General features: G+C 45.6%; 1 protein-coding gene across 1 annotated transcript in view; it reads right to left on the reverse strand.

Moving 5' to 3' along the window:
• Positions 1 to 25381, reverse strand: part of KIAA1549L (KIAA1549 like) — a 256705-nt gene that overhangs the window by 19422 nt on the left and 211902 nt on the right. Inside the window, exons 18-19 of the mRNA XM_055300923.1 lie at positions 24028 to 24245; positions 17417 to 17546 (exon numbers count right to left, since the gene is read on the reverse strand). Coding sequence (XP_055156898.1) covers positions 17417 to 17546; positions 24028 to 24245 — 348 coding nt within the window. The remainder of the gene's footprint in view (positions 1 to 17416; positions 17547 to 24027; positions 24246 to 25381) is intronic.

The raw sequence follows: 25381 nt of genomic DNA on the forward strand, positions 1-25381 counted from the left end.
ACTAGACAAATATTATTTCAATGAGGCCCTGTATTGGGAGTTGTGGATACAGCCAATGAATAAGATGGTGACCCACCCCTCAAGAAGCTCCTAGTCTATAGGAGAAGACAAACAGCAAAGACAACAGCAATAATCATACCAGCTAACATTTATTTATAGCTTATGTGCCAGGCACTGTTTTAAGTGCTTTATATATAGTCACTCTTTTTCTTTTTAAGTTTATTTATTTATAATATCTATACCCAATGTAGAGATTGGAGACTTTGAGATCAAGATCACAACCTTGAGATCAAGAGTTGCATGCTCTACCGAGTGAGCTAGCCAGGCACCCCTCATTCTTTTTCTCTCAATAACCTATGAGGTAGCAAGTATTATCCTTATGTTGTTATAGATGAAGAAATTGGGGCATTGAATATGTTGCCTATAATTGGCAGAGCTGGAATCTGAACCCAGAGAGTCTTATTCCAGCCCCCAAGCTGTTACCTATTGTACATACCTAAACAGATTGATTGCCATACCACCGATATGGGCTGTGACAGATGGGACAAACAGACTTCTGTGAACAGGAGGACAGACCATAAGATAATTACTAACAGATTCCTTGAAAAATGGAAAACACCCATATATACACAGAAAGCTCTTCTAAGAGTGAGCATTTAATAATTATTAGCTGCTGTTATTGTTGTTATGTGCCTCATCGCATAGATGGGGATGAGCTCCTACAGTGCTGAGCCTACGTCTCAGGCCTATATCTACACTCTCTAATCTAAGCCCAAGCCCAAAGCTGGAAGCAGGAATCATCTGATGATCTGAGAGATTGTCAGATGTCCCGGATGAGTGACAGAACTTCACATAGCAGGTGCTCAAATCTACTGGAAGACCTGTCATGGGCAAGCCTTGACCTGGGTTTTCCTCACCCATCCCCGAGGACCAGATGGTTGTAGCCATTTTCCAGATAAGGCATATCATGTCTATACTCGCTCAACTTGCTTACCTTGCCCCAAGCCCTTCTCCCTAACTTGCACATCTCTGAAAATACCTTTTGCTTTTATTTGACACAAAGGGGGAGACAGAAGCAAAGACAAACCTCCTGGTGTTGGCTGCTGGTTGGCTTGGCTACAAGGTTGAGGGCTGAGTCTGAGACACAGAGTGTATTTTGAAACCTCTTTAACTTGAAGTTTACCATTCTTGTTTCCCCAACCTCCCAAAGCACTGGGGAACTATTTTTTTTTATTATTATTTTTATAAGTTCGTCAAGATGGACTTCAATAAAAATTTTAAAAAATTAATCAGGGAATGTCTGTTCATGGCAGTAAATTAGAAAACAGAGAAGCAAGAAGAAGACAATTAAAATCCACTCTAATCCTACCGCCAGAAATAACTACTGTTAATGTTTTGGCCTTTGTACACATCCTTCCAGATGTTTCCCACACATATGAAATAGGAGGAAGGTTATCAATGCTGGAGCATTGCCAACACTCCCCCCCTCCCATTAATCCCCATTCCCACTACCCCATCCTGGGCCAATACAAAGAGTGCAGGCTTGGCCCTGCTGCTTCTCCCCTCCCCTCTTCCCAGGAGGGCCTAGCATTGGCCACACAGAATCTCTGGCTTTTGTGATGGAGAATAGGAAATGGGGTGGACCCTATAGGCAGAAGGGGGTGGGCTGAAGGATTTTTAAGTGGGATTTTGGAGAGAGGTGGAGAAGCAGCTCTGATACGAAAGGGAGAGAAATTTAGGGAATTTTAGAAGTATTACTGGGCATGATACAATAGCCTTCATGTACATGAAAAATATGAGGAAAGGAATAGACATATTTAAAAATTACTTTTGTTGACGTAGACACACAGCCTGAGCCATCTGGGTCACGCTTTTATAAACAGAATATACAAATATACATACATATGTATGCACATATATACATATATAAGGTTTTTTTTATAAAATGGAATTATACATAAGATTTTGAGACCCTTTTTATACAACAATGTTGTGAAATGGCTCTGCCAGTAAATATATATGTTATATATATATTATATATATTCCCTTATTATATAAGGGAATAACCTTCATGATTTCATAACATTCTGCTCTGTGGCGTTTTCAGGCTCCATGTAATAGTCCAGTACTATAGGTGGTGTCCTAATATTTTACAATAGAAACAAAGCTGAAATAAGTATACTTGTGATTAACACTCTGCACATAACCATGGATTCAGCCCCCAGAAGTTTAAACCCCTAGAAGTTTAATTATGGGGTCAGAGGATATGCATATAAGGAAGATCTTGGACTCTTAGGATATATCATCATTTAGCAGCAAAGGCCACAGGTTTTCAGAAGAATTTAAGGCCATTTCTTCTCCATACCTGAACACATGAGTCACCCACCCACCCACCCCACCCCCGCCAGCCCCTCAGGGCTTGAGCTTGGATACCTACTGTAAAGAATAAGAATCTGTGATCTTTTCAGTGTTGTTCTCAAAAGAGCATACGAGGATGGTCCACACAGGGGCCAAGTATCCATGTGACTTCAGCTTCTCTTTGAATACTGCAGAACAAACTTGAAGGAAATGACAGCCCGCTGGGACCCCCAAGTACCTTCTTTCTAGAGAGTATTCCAACACAGGACACAGTTCCGTCCTATTGCCTGGTCGTGGAGCATATTCTATAGCCCTAAGACTTTATCAGAACTAAAAACTAGTTTTCCATCTGACTCCTTATGAAAAGACAAGCCATGGACCAGGAGAAAAATGCTAGGATTTATATCCAGAATATATACATAATTCCTACACATGAAGAACAAAATACAACTCAACTTAACAATTGGACAAAAGGCTGGAATAGGATTGCCAATAAAAGAAGATCCATAACATATCCAATAAACACATGTCGAAGTATGCAACACCACTAGTAGTTAGGGAAATCATATCATTTCACATTTACTGGAATGGCTAAAGTTGAGAAGATTAATAACAGCAAATGTTGATGAGGCTGAGGAGTGAAATCTGAACTGTCACATTTCTGGTGGGAGGGTCAAATAGCACACATACTTCATAGACCTGTTTGTAGTTTCTTAAAAAGTTGAACATCTACCTTATGACCCAGAGATTCCACTCCTACTGATTTATCCAAGATAAATGAAAACATTGTCTTGGCCCATTCAGGTGGCCAGAACAAAATTCCACAGACCTGTTGCTTATAAACAACAGAAATATATTTCTCACAGTTCTGGAGGCTGGAAGTATGAGTATGGGTGAGGGTTCTCTTCCTGGCTACAGACTTCTCACTGTACCCTCAAATGAGAGAGGGGGCTCTCTAGGGTCTCTTGTCTGAGGGCACTGATCCCATACATGAGGCCTTCACACTCACGACCTCATCACTTCCCAAAGGCCCCATGTCTTAATATCAACACTTTTTTTTTTAATACCAACATTTTGGAGGTTAGGATTTGAACCTATAAATTTTGGGATGGAAAAATTCAGACCATTCACAAGATATTTACATGAAAATATTTATAGCAATGTTTTCTGGTAGCTCCAAACTGGAAACAATCCAAATGTCCAACAACAGAATAGTAGACAGAGGTATATTTATACAACAGAATAGTACTCGGTAATTAAAAAACACTTGATACATGCAACAACATAAGTGAATTCTTTTTAAAAAATATTTATTTATTTGAGAGAGAGAGAGAACAGGGAGGAGGTACAGAGGGAGCCGTTAGCAGACTCCATGCTGATGTGGGGCTCAATCTCATGACCCTGAGATCATGACCTGAACCAAAACCAAGGGACTGATGCTTAACTGACAGAGCCATCCAGGCATCCCCAACATAGGTGAACTCAGAGCACAAGAAGTCAGACACAAAAGAGTACATATCAAATAATTCCATTTATATGAAGTCCAAGAATAGGTAAAACTATGAGGGTAAGTATCAGAAAAGTAGTTGCTAATGGGAAGCATGCTGTGTGACTTTCAGGAGGTTATAAAAATGTCCTATATTTGATCAGACTGGTGGTTATAAGGGTACATACATGTGTCAGTGCTCATCCAGTTGTACACTAAAGACCTATACATTTTATCATATATAGATTTTGCCTGAATAAAACAAAACAAGATGGCTTGGGCAACATAGCTAGTTCTCTGGGGATAGTCAGGGAAGGCCTCTTTGAAGAGGCGACAGTTTTGAAAACCTGAAAGAGAAGAAGGGGTTAGCCATGTGAAGGTCACCGGGAAGCTTATGAAAAAGTCCTGAGATGGACTTTTAGTATTTCAGAAAGAGTAAGGTGGGCTGTTGTAGGATGAATTGTGAACCCCGCTCCCCCCTGCCAATTCATATGTTCAAGTCCTAACCCAGGTACCTTTAAAAGAAACTGTATTGGAGATGAGGTCTTTGCAGAGGTAATTAAGTTAAAATGAGGCCATTCAAGTGGGGCTTCATTCAGTATGACTGGTGCCCTTATCAGAAGAGGAGATTTGGACACAGGCATGTAAAGAGGGAAGATGGGGGTGGTGCACCTGGGGGGTGGGGCACCTGGGTGACTCAGTGGTTGAGTGTATGCCTTTGGCTCAGATTATGATCCCAAGGTCCGAGATCAAGTCCCACATCAGGCTCCCTGCATGGAGCCTGCTTCTCCCTCTGCCTGTGTCTCTGCCTCTCTCGAATAAATAAATAAAAATCTTTTTTTTTTTTTTTGTTTTTTTGTTTTAAAGAGGAAAGATGTTATGAAGACAGGGAGAAGATATCCATCTAGGATCCAAGGAGAAGAGCCTGGAGCAGATCCTTCCCTCATGACCCCCAAAAGGAATCAACCCTGCCAACTTCTTGATCTTAGACATCCAGCCTTTGGAATTGTGAGAAAATAAATTTCCATTGCTTTAAAAGTCACCAGGTGTGTGGCATTTTGTTAGGGCAGCCTGAGCTAATATGTGGACCGTGTGTGGCTGGAGCCCCAACTGTCAGGAGATGGGTTAGAAAGGCCGGCAGGAGTCAGATCACTTAGAATTTTGAAGGCCATGGCAAGAAGGCGGGAGTGTTTTCAAAGGGCACTGGGAAACTCTCGAAGAATTTCAAGCAAGGGAGAAATGTGATTGGCATTTACGGAAGGTGAAGTAGAAGGCTCTTGCAGCAATCCAGGTAAGGAGAAACGGCAGGGCCTTGAATTAGGGTGGTCACGGACATAAAAGCTATGGACAAGCCTGAGCAATGTTCTGGAAGAGAGCTGACAGGACTTGCTGAGAGATGAGATGTGGGGATGAAACAAAGGAAGGAGTCAAAGCCAAGACCCCTTATTTACCAAGAAAGGGCATCTTGCTACCTGGGTCTCCATTATGTTCTCTGAGCTCCCCAGGCACACATCTTCCCCTGGGCCCTCCCACTTGCTGTTCCTTCGGCCCAAATGCTCTTCCCCCAAGGGCTAGCCTGGCAGCTCCCTCATTTCAGGTCTCTGCTCAGAAGTCACCTTCCCAGAGAGCCTGCCCCTGGGTCAACTGAAAAGAGCACTTCTGTTTTCCTCTTGCTTTATACTCTTCTGTAGCATTTCTGCCACTGGGCTGCACATCTATGGGCTCAAGTGCCTATTACTTTTTCTTCCTACTGGAATATAAGCTCCCTGAGGGTGGGGACTCTTTAATGTGTCCTGCTGCATCCCAGAATGGCAAATAGTAGGACTTTAATACATACTAGTTAAATGAATAAATGGAAATTCATCTTAAAAGAGAGCCTGGAGGATTTCTGCTCAAAAACCTCTATCAGTAAAAGGCATTTCCAAGTGTCCAAAATGAACTAGATGTAGAGGCCACTTTACGGCAAACAGGCTTGAGCAATGGAATGTAAGCTGAAAGGGCCCCAGGGTGAAGCCCTGGCTGAGAACGGCAGGCCCAGCAGGTGACCCGCCTCAAAATACCTACAGGCCCCAAATGACCAATGGGCTACTTACACCTAGGCACAGTTACCCAAGAAAGGTAAAATTCCATACATCGCCATACCTCATCTTCCCCCTCTAAAAACGGCCCCCACCACCACCCATTACCTCTCCTCTGCTGTCCTGCCCTCCAGCTCCCTTGCAGTGTTTTTAACATTCTATTTCCTTTGTTCTGCCTCAGGTGAATTCTTTCAACCACCCTCCGGAGCCTGAGCTTCTACCTAATTGTCACCCCATATTTGGGGGTCCACATCCCATCAGGAGAGAGGCCACACTTAGACACATTTGACAGCCTTATCTAGAATGGAGGTGAAGAGGAGGGATGAAGGGCTCTTGATGTGGGGAACACAGGCAAAAGAAAAAAATTTATATTTCCTCATACTTTACAGCCCACTGACAAGTCCTGGAGACAGGCAGAGTGATCTAGGAACTCAACTGCCTCGACGACGCTCATACTTTGCTAAAGGCAAATGGTGATCTTAGCTTAGCATTATCCTGACTTCAGAGATGCTAGTAAGTCTCCTTTAACATAGGAACATTACTGAAACTTCCTTTATCTCTATCCCACAAGATACATATTAGCAATCATCCCCCAAGCATATGGCCCTCTGATAGACATCTGAAAGGTCTCATGACTCAAGTTTTAGTAAACGGTAGTATAGGACCTTCTCCTAACAACAGCTGGCCCCATCAAGGTCCTGGAAACCTTGTTTCCAAATTCCTTAGAGACTTATGCTCTCCCTGACCCCTCCCAACTAGAAAGTTGGGGCCACTCCTCGTGATCCTGCAGAAGAGAGACCCTGACCGTGCAGCATTTTCTGCCCACAGGTCTAGACTCCGTGCTTTACTAAAAACACCTTTTTGCACTGAAGACATCTCAAGAATTCGTTCTTGTCTGTTCGCTCCTAACCCCAACATTTTCACATCATTAAGGCCATTTATTCAAGACTTTCTTGGGGATCCCTGGGTGGCTCAGTGGTTTAGCGCCTGCCTTTGGCCCAGGGTGCGATCCTGGAGTCCCAGGATGGAGTCCCGTGTCAGGCTCCTGGCATGGACCCTGCTTCTCCCTCTGCCTGTGTCTCTGCACACCCCCCCCCTATCATAAATAAATAAAATCTTAGGGATCCCTGGGTGGCGCAGCGGTTTAGCGCCTGCCTTTGGCCCAGGGCGTGATCCTGGAGACCCAGGATCGAATCCCACATCGGGCTCCCGGTGCATGGAGCCTGCTTCTCCCTCTGCCTGTGTCTCTGCCTCTCTCTCTCTCACTGTGTGCCTATCATAAATAAATTAAAAAAATAAATAAATAAATAAATAAATAAAATCTTAAAAAAAAAAAAAGACTTTCTTGAGTTATGAGCCCCAAAGTGGATAGATGCCTTACAAGGCCACACTCTCCAGGACACAGTCCAGAGAGTTTTGCCTTTCTCTAGTGGGGAGAAGCATTCTCAGGGCACAGGTGCAGGCAGCAGCTTCCTCCTGAGCCTACATCTCAAGAACTTCTCTGACAATAAAGGGAGATCAGTACCCTTCAGAACATGTAGGAGGGTTCAAATTCCTGGTTTGGTGACTTCTTTTCTGCAACAGGCATGCAAATGGAATTTTTAAAGGTCTCAGCAAAATTGCAAATTTCACCGAAAGTTCCAATCCCTTAATCATATTCACAGTTGGCTCTGTGGGCAACCAGCCGCTGCCCTTAGGTGCTTTCCAAGTCACCTTATTAACATAACAGAAGATACGTTAAAATTCTCAATGCTTAGGAAATTCCAAAGTTTTTGGAGCTCGGAATAGTGGATGGAAACCAAATAGATATTTCTTATTATAAATCACAACATCACAACGTGTGACAAAATTCACTGCAGTCCTGAGATGTCTTTTACAGGGTTAGGATGGAAGAGAGACAAAAAATAGTCTCCCTTTCTCCCTCATGGAATCTGTTAGCCATAGTTAAAGCAGCTAATGTTCACTGTGTTTTCTATGTGCTTTGCCTGCATTATCTCACTTAATTCTTACAACCACCCTAGAAGGTAGGCATCCCCATCTTATAGATGAGAAAACTAAAGCATGGAGAGGTGGAGTAACCCAAATCCACGCTGCTAGGAAGTAGCTGAGCTGCAATTTGAGGCCAGCCGAGCTCTGGAGGCCACGAGCTTGACCATTACACAGCACTGCTTGCTAACGCTGATACATGAGCTACAGTCAATTAAAAATATCTTTTGAAAAGGATTCAACTTGAAAGTAAACACAGAAGAATGGCTCTGGCTCATGGGAAGCTATTTCACTGTGCGCTTCTGAGGGGAGCCATCGCCTGCTTTTGCTCATCTTCTTAGCTGAGCTGGCTCTGTGGGCAGCAAGGAGACAGGTCAGTTTTGAGAGTCCACACCATTCCATAGCAAAATAGCCTCTCTCCAACCACCCACTGAGATCTCCTTTTTTTCTCTTTTCAGGTCTTGAAAAAGCCACATCCACCAAATCCCTCTTTTTCCCTCTAGCTGCCCCTAAAACACAACCTCTGACTGTAGCCAGGCCATCCTGAGCCCACAAGGAACAGTGGTCACTGCCTCTTCACCACACTCAACTATCTTTTTACAGAGGGCCAACCAAAGATGAGAGGCTAAGACTGGAGGGACGAGAGACATGGAAGGTTATGCTGGTTTTGCTCCTTTAAAGGCCCAACTACCCATGTTTCTCACGTACTGGATACTGTGATGGACTCAGCACGCATCAGCTGCTCTCCCTGCGTCTTAGCCAAGGGGTCTGGGGGCAACTAGCCTGCCCCAGCAACCTTGGTGAGGTCTGACTGGGTTAAATCAGAGTAAGCCTTCCACCCCCATTGCCATAGCGATGGATACAGGGGTGGGCAGTTGACCTTTGGAGGCTCAGTTAGAGTAAAAGCCACTGGCTCTGTTTCATGGTTGGAAAGAAGCGATTCTTTCTCTTCTGGACAATGTAGTATGGAGATTTGGGGCCAGGGCCACTGAAGCCACTTCCCAGTAGAGCCAACCTGTGGATGAAGCCGACACCTAAGGACAGTACTGCACAATGCACAGAGATGTAACTGGAGCCTCAATCAAATCGTGCCTGGATTTATTGTACCCAATACATTCCCTTCCTTATTTAAGATCAATTGATGAGGGGTTTTCTATTATTTTAGGCAAAACATCCTAACTGATAACCACTATTTAGATGGAACTTAAAACAATTACAGACATTTGTCTAGGCTTTTCATAAGCCAGTCACATCAAATGTTTATATGGCTCAGAGTTGTAAATCTGCCTTATATTTTCAAGTCTCAGCTCAGGAGTCACCTCTTCTGGTTGACACACTTGTTCATTTGCTCAACAAATAGAGACACTGAATTTACTATGCGCCGGTTCCTATTCACAGTGCTGAGGTTTCCAGGATGAATAAAACATGATTCCTGTCCTTGACGAGTCAAATGGGGAAAATAACACAAGGAAATCTACAGATGGAAGACCAGGCGTGAGGGCTTCAATGGGGCTGAGTCCCAGATGCTACTAGGGCAGGTACCCCAAGTCAGACTCATAGATATGGGGACAAGGAAATGACTCTGGGGGAGAAAATGTTTAGACTGAGTTCTGTAAGCACTGCCTGGGATCACTGGTTCTTACCCCAGAGTGGGTCTGCCCTCAGCATGATGTCTGGAAACATGTTGTCACAACTTTGGAGGTGCTATGGGAGCTGGTGGGAGAGGCCAGAGATGTTGTCAAACATCCTACAATGCACAGGACAGCCCTCCACACAGAGAATTATCCAGCCCCAAACCCGACAGTGCTGAGACTGAGAAACTCTGGCTGCTTGAAGTAGGTGGGAAAGGATGTCTTGAGCAGAGGGACGAACACAGGTCCACATGACAAATGTGGGAAGGGCACGTAGGGCCGGAGCCAAGGGCGGATTAGGAGGTGACGAGCATCTGTTGGAGGGCAAGCCCGAGCCAGCCAGAGCAGACGAGTCCTGAGCCACAAGCTGAGGGTTGAATCCTACCCCGAGAGCTGTCGGGAGCTACTGAAGGATTTGAAATAAGGTGGGTTTTAGAAGGACTCCTCTGTCAGCTGTTTGGCAGCTTGCTCAGTGGTCAGTACTGGGGACTGGACGGGTCGCAGCTGTGGCACCGACAGGAACAGGTCTCCCATCTCCCTCCTCCTACACAAGTTCACTGCCACAGCCTGTTGCTCCTGTTCCCACCTGTCCTCTCCCCTAGTGTGGAAAAGCACCGGGGGCAAGCGCTCAGGGGACTCTATTTTTCTCTTCTCCAGAGAGCCTGGCCCAGGTAGTGCAGTGGAATCACCTGTGGGGCTTGCATGCTAACGCCAGCAGAGAAAGTAGAAATCAGGGAAAGTTAAAAAAAAAAAAAGTCAAAGAAAGTAAAATCTTGGAAAGGCCCTTAAATTATCCCTGTGGTACAGCATACACGGTGTGTATATATAATCTTGTTATTTATTTATTTATTTATTTATTTATTTATTTATTTATTTGAGAGAGAGAGAGAGAGAGAGGCAGAAACACAGGCAGAGGGAGAAGCAGGTTTCATGTAGGAGCGTGACGTGGGACTCGATCCTGGGTCTCCAGGATCAGGCCCTTGGCTGAAGGCGGCGCTAAATTGACCCACCCGGGCTGCCCTTGTTTTGTTTTTTTTTTAAAAAGATTTTATTTATTTGACAGAGAGAGAGAGAGAGGGAGAGAGAGAGAGAGGGAGAGAATAAGCCAGGGGAGCTGCAGGCAGTGGGAGAAGGGAAAGCAGACTCCTTGCTAAGCAGGGAGCCTAATGTGGGGGTGGGGGACCCGGATCCCAGGAGCCAAAGGCAGGCCCCCCCACCCTGCCGTGTATACAATCTTACAGAGTAGTACCTGAAAAGAAATGAATCATCTCTAATGTACAATATGAACAGAATATATGCAAAAGCTAATTTTTTGGCGTTTAAATGTTTCCCTTTGTCTTTCAGGGCCCGCGTTGCTGAATTCACGGATGCCACATGGTTCCACAGCCCTGGGTAAATGTTTGCCAGAGGAAATGAGAGCGGTGGCAGTTCCCAAGGAATTCTCATTAGTCCTCTGGCCTCCGGCTCCAGCGGGGGCTCGGGGTCCCACGGGGGCTAAGGAGCACCCGGGGCCGGGGGGGGTCTAGCGTGGAGCGGCACTCTGCTCAGGCCAGGGGGCCCTCTCCTCCAGCTGCTGGGCACGCTGCCACCAGCTGCGAACGGTCTTTGCTCTCCCTGGGCGCTGGTGGCAATCGGCAATGCCAACTCCCTCCACAGGAATTGTCCTTGGCTAAAGAGAGCTGCCTGACCCAAGGACACCCAGTGACCGGTCAGCGCTGGAGTACAAGAGCCCAGATGCTTCACGCACGCTTGGAACAACTCGGCAGGCCCACGAGGGCTGAGCTGAGGCCTTGTAGTAGCTGTACCACAGCCCAGATCTCAGCTCTGCTTTTTCCTGCTTCCTTCCTTCCCCTGCAGGTGTCCACACCCAGAGCACACAGGGGACCCTGGCCTGCAATAAGAGGCTATGAGGTCTCTGGCAACCCTCTCAGGTCGCCTCCCTGTCTGGGAGCTTTGACTATTGCTCAATAGACTCTGCTTTCCTGCCCCACCCAACCCCCCCGCCAAAAGGCGGCTATGAGGTCTCAGAGTCCAGAAGAAGCAAGACGGGTAGGCAGGCACCACGAGTAGAAGCGGGCAGTGCTCAGAGCAAGGGAATCAGAGAGTGAAAAGGCAGATGGCACTTGCGGGCTTGCAACAGAGAGGAAGTCGCTTGTCTCCTGCCCAGTGGGAAACTGCCCACATGGTAGGGAAGTCCTGGACCCGTAAGGGAGGCCTGGCTCCAAGTGGGGTCACGAGGCCATCCTGAAACCTGGCCCACTCCCTCTCAAATCTGCCCACAAGAATCCACCTCCTGCTCCCCACTTGCCAAGTGGCATCTATCTTTGAGGGGTTAGCAAGTGTCTGGAGAGCCAAGGCCTGGTGAAATCTGGCCTATACCAGAAGGCCCCAACCACCCAACACCTCCACCTCTCTGCCCTGGGCTCAGCCAGGGAGATGGACTTCTTATTAACGGGTATTTCCTTAGGATTACAAGCCCCTAACTTAACTTGAGATGACACAGCAAGCCAGGCTTATGAACAGCTGAAGCTAAATGGCAGAGGTAGGAGGAGATTAAGGGCTGAGACGGGAGGACACACGTAAAACGGTTCTGGGTGCGATGCTAAGGGGGTGATGGTGATGAGAGCGGGGTCAACATAAGAGCGCCCAGTCCAGGGGACAACAAGCAGGTTGCCTCTGAAGTGAAGGACAAAATCCTCAAATCCAGCCATCTGCCTCCCAAAGAAACCAAGACCCATAGGTATGGGGTCAAGGAAAAGATTCTGAAGGAGAAAATGTTTAGACTGGGTTCTGCAACCACTACCTGGATCGCTGGTTCTCCCCCCAGAGTGGGGCTGCCCCCAGGGTAATGCCTGGAAACGTTACCTAACATCATGTACCCTAACTGGGAACATCATGCAGTGTTAGGGCAGCCCAATACTTTCCGTGGGGACCGAGCTCTGAGCGACGCTTCCGTCTTCCCCTCTGCCACACGTGCCTCTTCTAGCTCTCCCCACCGCTTCCCAGTACTGCTCTGCTCTGCTGGGAATTCTCCTCTCCTCTCTCTTTTATCTGTGGAGGGGACAGTGAGGCTGATGGGCCATCACTGACTCATGGTCCCCTGGGAGGCGGTGGCGGTGCCCGAGACCCGGCTTCTGTCAGCGGGAGGCCTGGTGTGCAGAGTCCCTGGTAGTGCCCAGGGAGCCCCCACCTCCCCTGCTGTCCTGTCCTGCTGGGGGATGGGGGGTGGAGGCAGCTCCCCCAGCCCCGGGTTGGTCTCCCCCTCCGATGCCCTGGTGAGCACCTAACTCCTCGTGGGCACGTTTGGTCTGTTCAAAGAGCTCGAGGTCTTCTGGTTTCTGCAGCGGACCCTGCCTGACACAGTCCCCCCTTTTTGTAGGTCTACTTCTCAATTGCAAAATCAGCTGGTTTTTCACTAACATTTCCAATCATTTCCCTGAAGAACGTCTCTGGAATGGCCAGTGATTGTGGTCACTCCAGTGGAACCTTCAACATCCTCTCTTCTTCTTCTTCTTCTTTTTTTAATATAACTTATTCATTCATGAGAGACACAGAGAGAGGGGCAGAGACACAGGCAGAGGGAGAAGCAGGCTCCCCGCAGGGAGCCTGATGTGGGACTCGATCCCAGGACCCCGGGATCACGACCTGAGCCGAAGGCAGATGCTCAACCACTGAGTCACCCAGGCGTCCCAACATCCCCTCTTCTGAGAGGCATCGAGGGATCAATCATCCTCCTTAACATTTTCAGACACTCTGGCCACATTTCAGGGTTTCCCTGAGAAGGCTTGGTGAGCACCCCTGGGGTGTGGAGCTTTGACAAGGTGCTGGAGAGAAACCTAAAGCAAGGAGCCTGTAAAGATCTCTACTTCTGAGAGGGGAGCATTCATTTTCTTTTTCTTTTTTTTTTTTTTTAAAGATTTTATTTATTTGACACAGAGAGAGAGAGAGAGAAAGAGAGAGCACAGAAGCACATGCATGGGGAGGGGCAGAGGGAGAGGGAAAAGCAGGCTCCCCACTGAGCAGAGAGCAAGATGCGGAACTCGAACCCAGGACCCCGAGATCATGACCTGAGCAGACGGCAGCCCCTTAACCAACTGAGCCACTCCCATGCCCTGGGGAGTATTCATTTTCAAAGTTACAATTCAAACCTTCCATTTCAGAGTCTCCCTAACAGCCAAGGCACTTAGCTGACCCCATTCCTGTCACATTTTTAAACTCCACACACAAATTGAGATTGAAGAGATGCTTTTTTATTTCTGGGGAGTTATTTGATTATTCCTTGTCCTTTGGAAGCAAAGGTTGATTCCTCAACCACATAAAGGGATTACTGACTTGGCTGATAGGGGGAAACCTGCTTTGTGCACTGGGAGGAATTCATTTCAAGGCCAAAGTTAGCTTAAAAATACGGCGTGGCCTTTTAGCAGGGATTGGTTTGGGACATCTTTCTAAAATCGCGCCTTCATCTCAAAGGGGGTGCCACCTTCTGGAAAATTACTCGCCAGGTGAGCCTCAGGAACTGCTAGGAGTGTGTTGCCTCCCTTAGCTGTCAGACGGCCCAAGAGGTTAAGAACTGTTGCTGCAGGGGTGCCTGGGTGGCTCAGTTGGTAAGCATCCGCCTTCAGCTCATGATCCCAGGGTCCTGAGATCAAGTCCCACATCGGGCTCCCAGCTCCATGGGGGGAGCCTGCTTCTCCCTCTGTCTCTTCCTCCCTCTTTCTCTCTCATGAATAAATGAAGAAGAAGAAGAAGGAAGAAAGAAGAAGAAGAAAAGAAGAAGAACTGTTCCTGCAAAACACAGTGATTCTCAAATCCCTTGGAGCCAAGAGTCTCTCTTGGGCAGGTCCCAACACATCCTGCTCTATGGGAACATTTTCAAACAATTCCAGGCTGCCCTCAGTCCTGGAGCTAAGATTTGCCTCTGCTTTGTGTTGGTTTGCTTCTTTATTTACTCCTTTACTTCTACATACAGCCTTTCCTGTAGGGATTCTAACACGGTCAGCTTTGAAGAAATTGAATCAATCTCCCAGTGCTTCTGTTTCTACCAGGTCAAGGAGCAGATCCCCATGGTGTTCCCTAATCTGGCAGAAATGACGGGAAATCTGGGCCTGGCTTTCAGCTCCCCAGACGCAGTAGGAGGAATGATATGCTTCCAACCGAATGACCTGCTCACTGCTGGGCTGATGGGATTCTTTTGTCAGGAGGGCCCTGGCGTTTTTAGAAAATCAAGAGTTTGGAAAATGAATGCATTGCTTAAAGCTATGACTCTCTTCCTTTCCTCCTTTATCGGCGGGTCCATTTTTTTTGCTTGTGTGAGTTATCCGTGCAAGAAGTCCTGTGAGACCTGACATCCAGCTTCTCTGTGAGAGCAGAAGTCTAGGATATATGATGATGTGATACAGTGTGATGAATTTTTTTTAATATTTATTTATTTATTTATTTATTTATTTATTTATTTATTTATTATAGTCACAGAGAGAGAGAGAGAGAGAGAGAGGCAGAGACACGGGAGAGGGAGAGGGAGAAGCAGGCTCCATGCAGGGAGGCCGATGCGGGACTCGATCCCGGGTCTCCAGGATCACGCCCTGGGCCAAACCGCTGCGCCACCCAGGGATCCCCAGTGTGATGAATTTATATGGAAGCCCTACTGCATGGTGGTTGAGAGGATAGGTTCTGGAGTTGGGTAGACAAACTGTATAACCGCTCTGTGCCCTGGTTTCCCCACCTGTACAAGGGGTGTGAGGAGGGTGTTTCCCTGACTGATTGCCTATGAAAATTCAATTAGATAATTCAAATAAAAAGACTGGAATAGAGGCTGGTCTATCATGCACAGTCAGTAAATGATAGCTATTTTTCATGTGATCACAAGAGGAGAAGCAGGAACACGACAGTCTAAACTCGTAAAACTGGTCCCTAGATGATCACTTTGGCTTAGAGAAACTTATCTTTGCTTATGTTTCAGAGACCACATGCAATTCTCAGGACATGTATATTTAAGAAAAACCTATTAGAATGAAGTGGGCTTCCCTTGAAGCAATCTATAATTGGAATATTCATACATGTTTGTGAGGGGTGAGCAACCTTTTAAAAATCATCCTTCTCCTTCTGTCGCCGTAAGTAACGTACTAACACGGCACTCTAAAAGTATTAAGTCAGTACTACAAATCATGGCATAGTGGTTAAAAAAACCTGCACGAGGGATCCCTGGGTGGCGCAGCAGTTTGGCGCCTGCCTTTGGCCCAGGGCGCGATCCTGGAGACCCGGGATCGAATCCCACGTCGGGCTCCCGGTGCATGGAGCCTGCTTCTCCCTCTGCCTATGTCTCTGCCTCTCTCTCTCTCTGTGTGTGACTATCATAAATAAACAAAAAAATTAAAAAAAAAAAAAAAAACCTGCACGAAAAAAAAAAACCTGCACGGATTCCCCCTTTTCAAGACTAATAGGGAAACTGTCCTATTTCCTCAAACTGTAAAAAGGTCTGTGCCTAGAATCTCACAAGAGACCTATTAATTCCAATCTCGAAATACATTAAGAATCCTATCATACTGAAAAAAAGAAAAAAGAATCCTATCATAAACCTTGGGTATGTCTGAGCAAAATAAGTCCCCCAAACTATCGGCTTGAAGGAAAAATATTCACTGTTGGCAGGGATAGATTAACTGGAGAACTCAAATACCTGATTTTTAACCACAGGCTGATTATCAAATTAGTGACCGGGTTTAGTATAAAAAATATTTTTATGAGGAGAAATATTAACGTTGAGTAATTTCACCTGGAGGGGAAAAGAAATTTGCCCAAAGTATCTAGCATTTTATGAAACTATCAATTGGTTTTATATGAAAAAGGAAAACAAATAAAAGAGAAGGTTATCACCATCAACACAAACATCAAGTCTTAATCTCAGGTAAACTAGAAGTTCAAATTAGGTACAATATCTCTGTTTTTTAAGGTTCCATTAAAATCCCACTTTAAGCTTTTGTGGCAAACAATGACCAATCCTGGGGTGGGGGTGGGGGGACCTTCTTGCCTTCAAATTAGCAGAATATATTTACGAAATCAAGAGTCATTTTCAAATTACAACCTCACAGATTATAACAACACTTTATCCAGACATTTTTGAATCATAACTTTTGATACAAAAAACTTTTATTCGTAATTAGAGAAATGTTTTGGGAGAATGGGAAAAAAACCTGTTTCATAAAACCTAAGAGTAGATTTAAGGGCATGTGAAGTTCTGGGGCAGGGTGATGCATTACTGAGCACCTCCTCAGAGCAGCGTTGATGTGAGCTCATGGGTGCAACTACATTAGCAGGATGTGAGCCATTGGATACAAGACACCCCACTATAGCTCCTCATCTGAGGAAATTCGATGCGATTAGAACAATTTTTGCGGTTTGGAGACATGACTGCATATAAACCTGGGCTTCATCATATGAAATCACCAAATCGCTCTGTTGGACATCTGATTGTTTCCATGGCATATTGAGGAGTTATGAAATCAGGAACAAATCCAACTCCTCAAAACTGCTATGGATGAAAAGAAGCCTGTGTTCAAATGAATTCTTACCCACAGTCGTGGTTCCTACTGAGTTTTAAGGACAGAGGGGAAAAAATTAAGGACATTTAGAATCACTGTTGACTTAAGATCAATAATGTACTATTCATCAAATGGCTGGATTTAGAGATCAAAATCCTCTTAGCAATAATTTGCTACTCTGAGACATTCCAAGTAGTCTTCCTTTGCAAAACTGGTAACAAGGAATAATAAAATAGAAAACATTTGGGTGCACTTTTAAATTCCACAAATATAGAGCAAAGCAAGACATTATGGGACGCTCTATCTCCTTGGTTTTCAGGGGAAAGCAAAGCAGAGACTTACGTCATATCCGCTGTTACGGATTCCACGCCGGGGTCGCTCTCGGGTTACCAGAAGGTCCATCTCTGTTTCCCCCGGACTCGGGCTGTTGAGAGACTGCCGGCTTCGGTAGACAGAGTTCTTCATCTGTTGCCTGAAGAAAATTCAACAACTGTTATGATGCAGCAAATGCCCTGACAGATGGAATTCTCCACTGATCCAAACTACAGGCAACCAATGAAGGATTTGGATTTGCCTTGCAGATCTCAGGATTCATGCTATTTGTTCTCTGGCCATCAGAGGCCATAGGAATAGTGGAATCAAAGTTTGTTTTTGTTTTTTGTTTTCCCAGATGATGTAACCATTTGGCTTAATTGTAAATCCTCTTCTTATGGAAACCAGGTAAGGATAACCAATTGCAACGCTACAGCTTCATCTGAAATTCTGTTGCTGGCAAGGCCAGGGGCTCTCTCTCCCTTGACCTCAAGGACAGATAATGCTAGAAGAACAGACTTGCTCTGGTTGACCCTTGACTCAGGAGCCTGCTGCTCCTTTTAATCTTTCTGATTTCACACGCAGGGTTCTATGACTGAGTTAATAAACCCTGCGGCTAATGGGCCACTTAATACTTGAATATTGACAGATTTTCTTTTCTACCTTCCCCAGATTTCTTTCTGGGCTAAGGAGCCATAAACCAAGAGGCAGTTTGGAGCATATCCACCCATCCACCCAACCGTCCATCCATCCATCTATCCAATATTTACTGAGTATCTACCATGTGCCAGGCACTGTGGAAGATGATAAGGATTCACAATGAACAAGAGAGACATGGTCCTGCTCCCCTGGAGCTTCCATTCTAATGAGGGAGATAAACAATTCACATGGTTATTTCAGAGGATGATGAGTGCTAGTAAGAAAAATAAGATGTGATAGAAGATGGCTAAAAGAGGGGACAACTTTAGATAGGACAGTTAGGGAAGGCCTCTCTAGAGAGAGGACAGTTTAGTTGAGACCCAAAGAGAGCCTGTCACATGCTAATCCTGCACAGAACATTCCAAGCCAGGGAGTCAGCATGTTGAGAGGCTCTATTCAGCTCCCTTAGGGAATACATACATTTGTCACCACTGTTCACACTTGCCTTTTGAGGACTCTTTATGAGGAAGAAGAAACAAACAGAAATATGGTGAGGGTTGTAGCTGTGCTTTCTTTTTCCACACGAGGCAACTCTTACAAGTGGGGAGTAAGGCCCCCTTGGGGATAGGTGGTTTCACATGATACTGCAGTACCATGTCCAACTGTACATTTCTCTTCGTGAATAACTGGCATTTCAGAGCATCTATCTTCAGAGAATTCCCCAGACACCAACTATTTTATGCCTCCATTCTAAGATTCCATCCATTCATGGGTTGAAGGTGAAAAGGTTGCATTATTTATTCCCAGGGACTACGCAGGAAGCCAGAATCCTGGCAGGTAGACATAGACACACCTTTTCATGATCACACACCCAGTTAGTTTTAGCATGACCGTCACACACTGTTAGTTTAGAACAGACATTAGAACTCCCAAGACAAAACACTACCCTTGCAATTAGCCTGGGCAGTAAAATAAACACTATTAGACCCACCCCTTCACCATGAGGAGCTCACACCTATTTAGACCACCTCTGCGATCTCCACTTGCCTGAAACCCATGATAACCTTCATTTGGGAGGGGCACTGTGATATTCTTGGGTGGCTACCCTTCCTGAAGGAGTTGGCTTGCAGAATCATGCATCAGAGCCCCATGGCCACAACGACTGGTCAGAGGACAGGCACATGAGTTGGTCCAATGAGACTGAGTCTCAGGGCTTTGGCTAGAGCAACCAGGAAAGAGGCATTCTCTTGACATTGAAGTTTCTGAGAAGATAGGATATAGGCCAGGAGTTGCTGGCAACCAGTTTGCCACTATGAGGTCAGAGCTTGAACAGGAACCAGCAAAGAGTGATGAGAGGACAAGACATTGTATGAACCTTTGGATCTAGTCATATCTGAAGCCTCGACCTTTTGCATTCAATGACAAATTCTCTTTCTATTTAACCAGTTTGTTCTGGATTGCCACTTGCAACCCAAAGAATCCTAATATAGGAGCTTAAACCTAATATTATAAACTGTGCCCTATGGTTATTTGTAATTAGAAGCTTCCTTTAGGAATGGAGCACAACCTTATGAAATAGAGTGATTCACACTTTAAGGCAGACCCCAAAGAATTCTCCTCCTTGACCTAATTACAAATCACTTTTTGAAAAAGCTGACTTTACAACTGTCCTGAGACTGCCAATTAACTCATTTAGAAAAGATTTACTAATAAGGATGGTTGGGGGAATAAACACTAGGATTAGCAATTGACATTTAAGCAGGCTATTTTGGAAGTATTAGAAACACAATAGCAAGATTGTGTGAGCCCTTTCAAGAACCAAGAACCTGGGTGAGAACCTAGACTTTGGGGTGCACTCCAGTCTTTTACATCAAAGACAATGTTCCATTATGACACCCAGCTTAAAGGCTGCTATTTAACGTGGATCTTAATTGACCAGACCACCCATGCATGGCCTGGTGGGTAAGCATCTACTTAGAAATAAATTAGGCTCTTGGGTAGAGGAATTACTTATTTTAATCAAATAGAGTTCCACTAGGTATATTTCTTTCTTGTGGGCATTTTGCTGTATTCTTTAAAAGTTAATATATTTTGAAACCTGCAAACTTGAAAAGCATCTTTACCTCTGAAACTATTCCTGGGTAGATAGCAATAAATTTTATTTGCACTTTTTAGGGTTTTTTTAAAAATCTCACAATAATTTAAGAAAGTAGTTTCCAAACTGCATTCTAAGGAAACTCAGGGTTCCATAAAAATGGAATGTAGCCGCTAAGGAGGAGGAGCAGCTCTGCTTCTGTGAGAGCAACTCTGTCTTTATTATTGTCTTAGGTTGGGATCCCCAGGAAGCAGGCTCGATGATGATTTGACAAGTGGTTTACCTGGGAAAGGGTTCCAGGAAGCACAAAGTTTGGGAAGTGGAAAAATGAGACAGAAAGGGAAGGAGGCCAATAGAGGGTATGAGATAGAGCAGATTGGTATTTTGGGCAACGGGGAGCTCAAAGTTACTGGAGAAAGATGGAGAATAGTTGCGGTAAAATGTAGGTTTTACTTTATTTAGGTATGTCCTAGCCCAATGGATCAGGAGGCGGCTGCCATTGAAAAGACAGCTTGTTGCACTCACAATGCCAAGAGGAAGGGGCATGCCACCGGGCGCCACGTGGGGAAGCACCAGGGTCAGTCACTAGACAGTAGGACTGAGGGGAAAATGTGGGCAAGGAAGGACCTTTCTTGTGGTTTCTTGGGGAAGGAACAGGCAAGGCAGGGTAAACAGGCTTTGGATTGGATTGCTGGAACCATTTCAGCAGCCTCTGGGGGCAGAGGGGCTGTTCCTAGTGGTGTGGGAGCCAAGCTTCGGGGGTTTGGGGGTTGGGGGGGTTTGGAGGACTGGAGCCCAGAGTGGGAGAGCCCTATGTGAAGGAGGTGGTTGGGTGCCTTTCTTCGGCCCAGGGTGTGATCTTGGAGACCCAGGATTGAGTCCCACATCGGGCTCCCTGCATGGAGCCTGCTTCTCCCTCTGCCTGTGTCTCTGCCTCTCTCTGTCTGTCATGAATAAATAAATAAAATCTTTAAAAAAAAAAAAAAGAGTTGGCCAGACCCCCAGATGTCAAAGCATCAAACACAGAAGCCAGCAAACGTGGTTATCACGAGTGTAGCTTGCACCTCAGAGCTCTCCTGCCAGGGTGTTTACCCATCAGCTCCCATCTGTCATTGACCGAAGCTGCTCCAGGCACAGAAACGGTGCGGCGCTTCTGGTGGGGGCTGCGGAGACAAGGCCCCCGAATCGGAGTCACGGATGCTCCCAGGAAGTAGGATGCCGCTGCATGCGGGCTGCACGGGGGCAGGGGGAGCCAAGAGAATCTATGGGGGGACACTCTGCCAGCATTTTCCTCGGTTACATCACGTCTTCTGCGTGCCTCTAGGTAAGAGCAGATAACATGAAAATGGGGGTGTTCTTCTGACTTTAAAGAAAGAGCCGTGAAGACTCTTTTAAAAGATGCAGGGATGAGTCAACATTTGGACCTAAATGTTGTCTTTGATGCGATTGCATTTAGGTCTCAGGGTAAAGCCCTGGTTATTGATGCCACCCCTGGACGGGAGGACGGGTCCCCCCACGTGTGCCTTGCCACGGCGAGGTCACTGAGAGCAGAAGCTCTGCAGAGCTGAGCTGTGAGTGGCAGTCAATAGGTAACCCCAATCCGTGACAACAGATACCCCACACCCGGCAGCAGCCCCTGGACTCAACAGCAGAGCGTGACAAGAATGACACCTCAGAGCTAGCTTACCGGGGCATCCTCTTTGTGAACCCTTCCCTTCCCATCCTCACACCTTGCTGATCTCATCTCCATTCCTACACCCACCTCACCCAGCTTGTGGTCTTCTGTATTTTCCCCTTCATTGACTGAAAAAATTTTAACATTATGTTTAGAGTCATTCAATCATTTCTTCCACAGACATTTATGGAGAACACACTCAGAGCATGGGCAGGCTGGCGAAGGGCCGTGAGGATCCTGCCTGAACTTTTGCTGGGCAGTCGGGATGCATCTCCATGGGAGGAAAAATTGTGTCCATGCTCTTTATGAAAAGTTTCAACCAAAATTTTGTATGTATTTCCCAAGGAACTTTCCAAGCTAAGTTCCTCTCATTTGCACATGATCTTTGATTCATTTTCCAAGTGGCAACAGGAAACTACTCCCTGCCCCAGTCTATAAGAGACTGCTAAACTATAATGTCCCCAAGTGTGGCGTGCAGCTAAAAGTGTAGCTTTTAAGCTAAAGAAGCCACCAGTCTTCCTATAAAATCCATACCTTTCTCTTTGTTCTACAGTTACCAACATGGTGACACATGTATTATGACCCCTGTCAAAGTGTTGATTTTTGGACCACTAGCTTATACCCATCAAGTCTCTTTAGAAGCATAGTAAATGAAGCACTGGCTTAGAAGTCCCTCTTTATTAAAAATAAACTATGTTGGGGCACCTGGGTGGCTCAGTCAGATGTCAGCCTTCGGCTCAGGTCATAGTCCCAGAGTCCTGGGATCATGCCCCTGCTGACCAGGGAGCCTCCTTCTCCCTCTCCCCCCTGGTCATGCTCTCTCTCTCTAATAAATGAGATCTTTTTTGAAAAAAACAAAACAAAACTATGTCAATTCCGTTAATAAATTTAAGCCCCACCTCCCATTTTGATTTTGTGGCTTCCATCCAAGCCTGTCACATAATCATTTTGCTTTTAAAAAATACCTGCTCAGGCCAGGCGCTGTCCTATCTCACCTTGTTTGTGGAGGGTGCATCCCCATAGGATGTATGGGGTATATTGGAGAGCCAGCAGGCCCAAAGCCAATGGGCATGTTGCCAAGGAGAATGTATACTTGAAAGGGATGATCTCAAAGCATGAAAATGTTTCCAAGGATGTGCTTTAGAAGATGGGGTGGAAAAGCAGAAAGATGGCCATGTTTAGTTTTGTTAGCCTCTTTCTCTTTACCCAGTGGGTGAGGTCACTCTCTGCTTAGTTAGCAACAAAGCTTGGAATAATGACAGGGTGCCTGGGCCCCCAGTTGGTTAAGTGTCTCTGAATTTAGGCTCAGATCATGATCTCAGGATTTTGGATGAAGCCCTATGTGGAGAACCACATCAGGCTCTGCGCTCAGTGGGGAGACTGCTTGAGATTCTCTCTCTCACTGTGCCCCTCCCCCTCCTCACTCTCTTTCTCTCAAATACATAAATATATCTTGAAAGAAAAGAAAAACGAAAACGCTTGGGGATAATGCCAATTCCAACCCCTGGGCCTGTGACCCTCCCTCTGAAGCTAGGTCCCCCTTATAGACCATCACATCGCAAACACCCATAGCACTTGTGAGTAACGAACTTCCGGGGTAATTATCTTTTTTCTCATCAGACCTTAAGTCCCATGAGAGCAGTGACTGGGCTGTCTTGCCTACCATAAAATGCTGAATGAGTGGAATGAATGAATGAATGAATAAATAAGAAAAAGCAGAGACCATGAGAGACTCTCATGACCATGAGAGTATTCAACAACTTGCATGGTGCCTAATCCATAGCAGGTGATGATTAATGTCAAATAAATGAACAAATCTATAGATACAAGAGATGAGCCCAGCACAGAGCTCTAAGGAGTTGGGTGGTAAGTACTTATTGAAGCTGAATGAAAAGGTGAGGCATGAAATTTGCATTTCTTATTCAATTAATTGAAAAATCCAATGTCCCTTGATCTGGAAATTGCATTACCAGGTAGGTGATATTATTCTATCTTCACCCAGCTCTGACCCAGCTACTGGCTTGGAAATCTTATTGAGCTAAAGGACAATTATGGTTGTTTGCCCAAGTATTTTTTTTTAAGTAGCTTCAATTTTATTCTTTTCTAAATTCATTATGGAGCACCAGCTTGCACAGACCAGCATGGTCCAGATCGGCACCCTCTGCTGATATGTTACCCAACGCACCCTCTACCCTCATCCCACTAATATACAGGGACCATTAGACACTGCACCTGTTTTTAGACTCAGCGAAGGGGGCACACAGTTCTGGATCTGGATCCAAAACGTGCTCGATTTCCTTTTGGGTTTTCTCGTACATCTTTTTTCTTTCGGTCTGAGCCTTGCTTGTCTCCACCGGGGGGAAGTCGTAATATCCCTTCCTCTTCGCTTTGAGGCGCAGCTTGTTCCGGTAGTGCTCGATGTCTGACTTTTGCTTCAGGGCTTTGTTTACCTGGGGAGAGAGAGAGTCTCAGGCCCACATCCAACCAGGCACAGCCAACAGGTGGGAGGTTTTCATCAGGTCACAACTCTTGCAAAAGTTGTCCTAGGCTTCATCTCTGGTCCTTTGAGCCAGCTAGACCCACTTGTGTCCCATTCCAAGACCAGCCCACAACAGTGGGCCACAAATAATATGGAGCCTGTCATTCACCTAAGCCACTTGGACCTTCCATTAGGGCCTCTTTCTCCCTAGTCCACCCACTTCTGCTCAGGCCTTTGTGGCGTCGGCCTAATCCCACCTAAAACCTTTTGGTTCCCCAGTATGGGATCTTCTGATTTGGAAGTCCAGCTGGATCCTGGTGCCTCACTTTTGGCTCCAGCCCTGAGGAACCCAACAGCTTCCCCTGGCCACTTAGCTGATGCCCAGCTGGATAAGACAGCCACTTCCTGAAGAGGCTGAGTTGGGATGAATGGAAGGAGAAAGCAGAGCAGAGAACCTGTTTCTAAGGTCTCTCCACTCTACCAACCTGCACTTAAGAGCTTATTTTTGTCAATCTATATCTTTCTTGAGAGGTTGATAATTTTGAAGCCTGTATGGCCACCAATGCCAGTCAGTTCCTACCCTATAGGGCAAAGCCAGTCCGGTCACATAGAAAGGAACTTGGCCAACACACTTCCTGACCCGTCAAACATACAAGCAGATGGCTATGCTAAAGAAATAACAAACAATGAGGATGTTACACCCACGAACGGAGCTCAACAATGAAATCAGCCTGACACCTACTGGATAATATGAAAGATCATTAGTGCTGTTTGTAATCAGACTGGACTATATTAATATAGCCATGTATACTGTTGTTATTATATTTTCTTTAATCTTTAAAAGAGTTTTCTGTAATTCATAAACTGAAAATTCATCTAGCGATAAGATAGAGGTCAACCTACAGAATTAAGCCAAAGTTCACTAACAAAGGCTCTACCTTAGATGTTTTATTTATACAGAATATTTTTTCTAGCTTTTGCAAAGATCTCCCTACCCTGGGCCCTAAAGCTATTTTTAGGCTGGCAGCATTTCACAGGTCTTAATTGTTCCCTCATTCTGCTTGCCACCAAAACTAGCCAAGAGAGGAAGCTAGGATGACATCCTCT

Source organism: Nyctereutes procyonoides, unplaced genomic scaffold, assembly GCF_905146905.1.
Source record: "Nyctereutes procyonoides isolate TBG_1078 unplaced genomic scaffold, NYPRO_anot_genome, whole genome shotgun sequence".
Taxonomy (NCBI): Eukaryota; Metazoa; Chordata; class Mammalia; order Carnivora; family Canidae; genus Nyctereutes; species Nyctereutes procyonoides.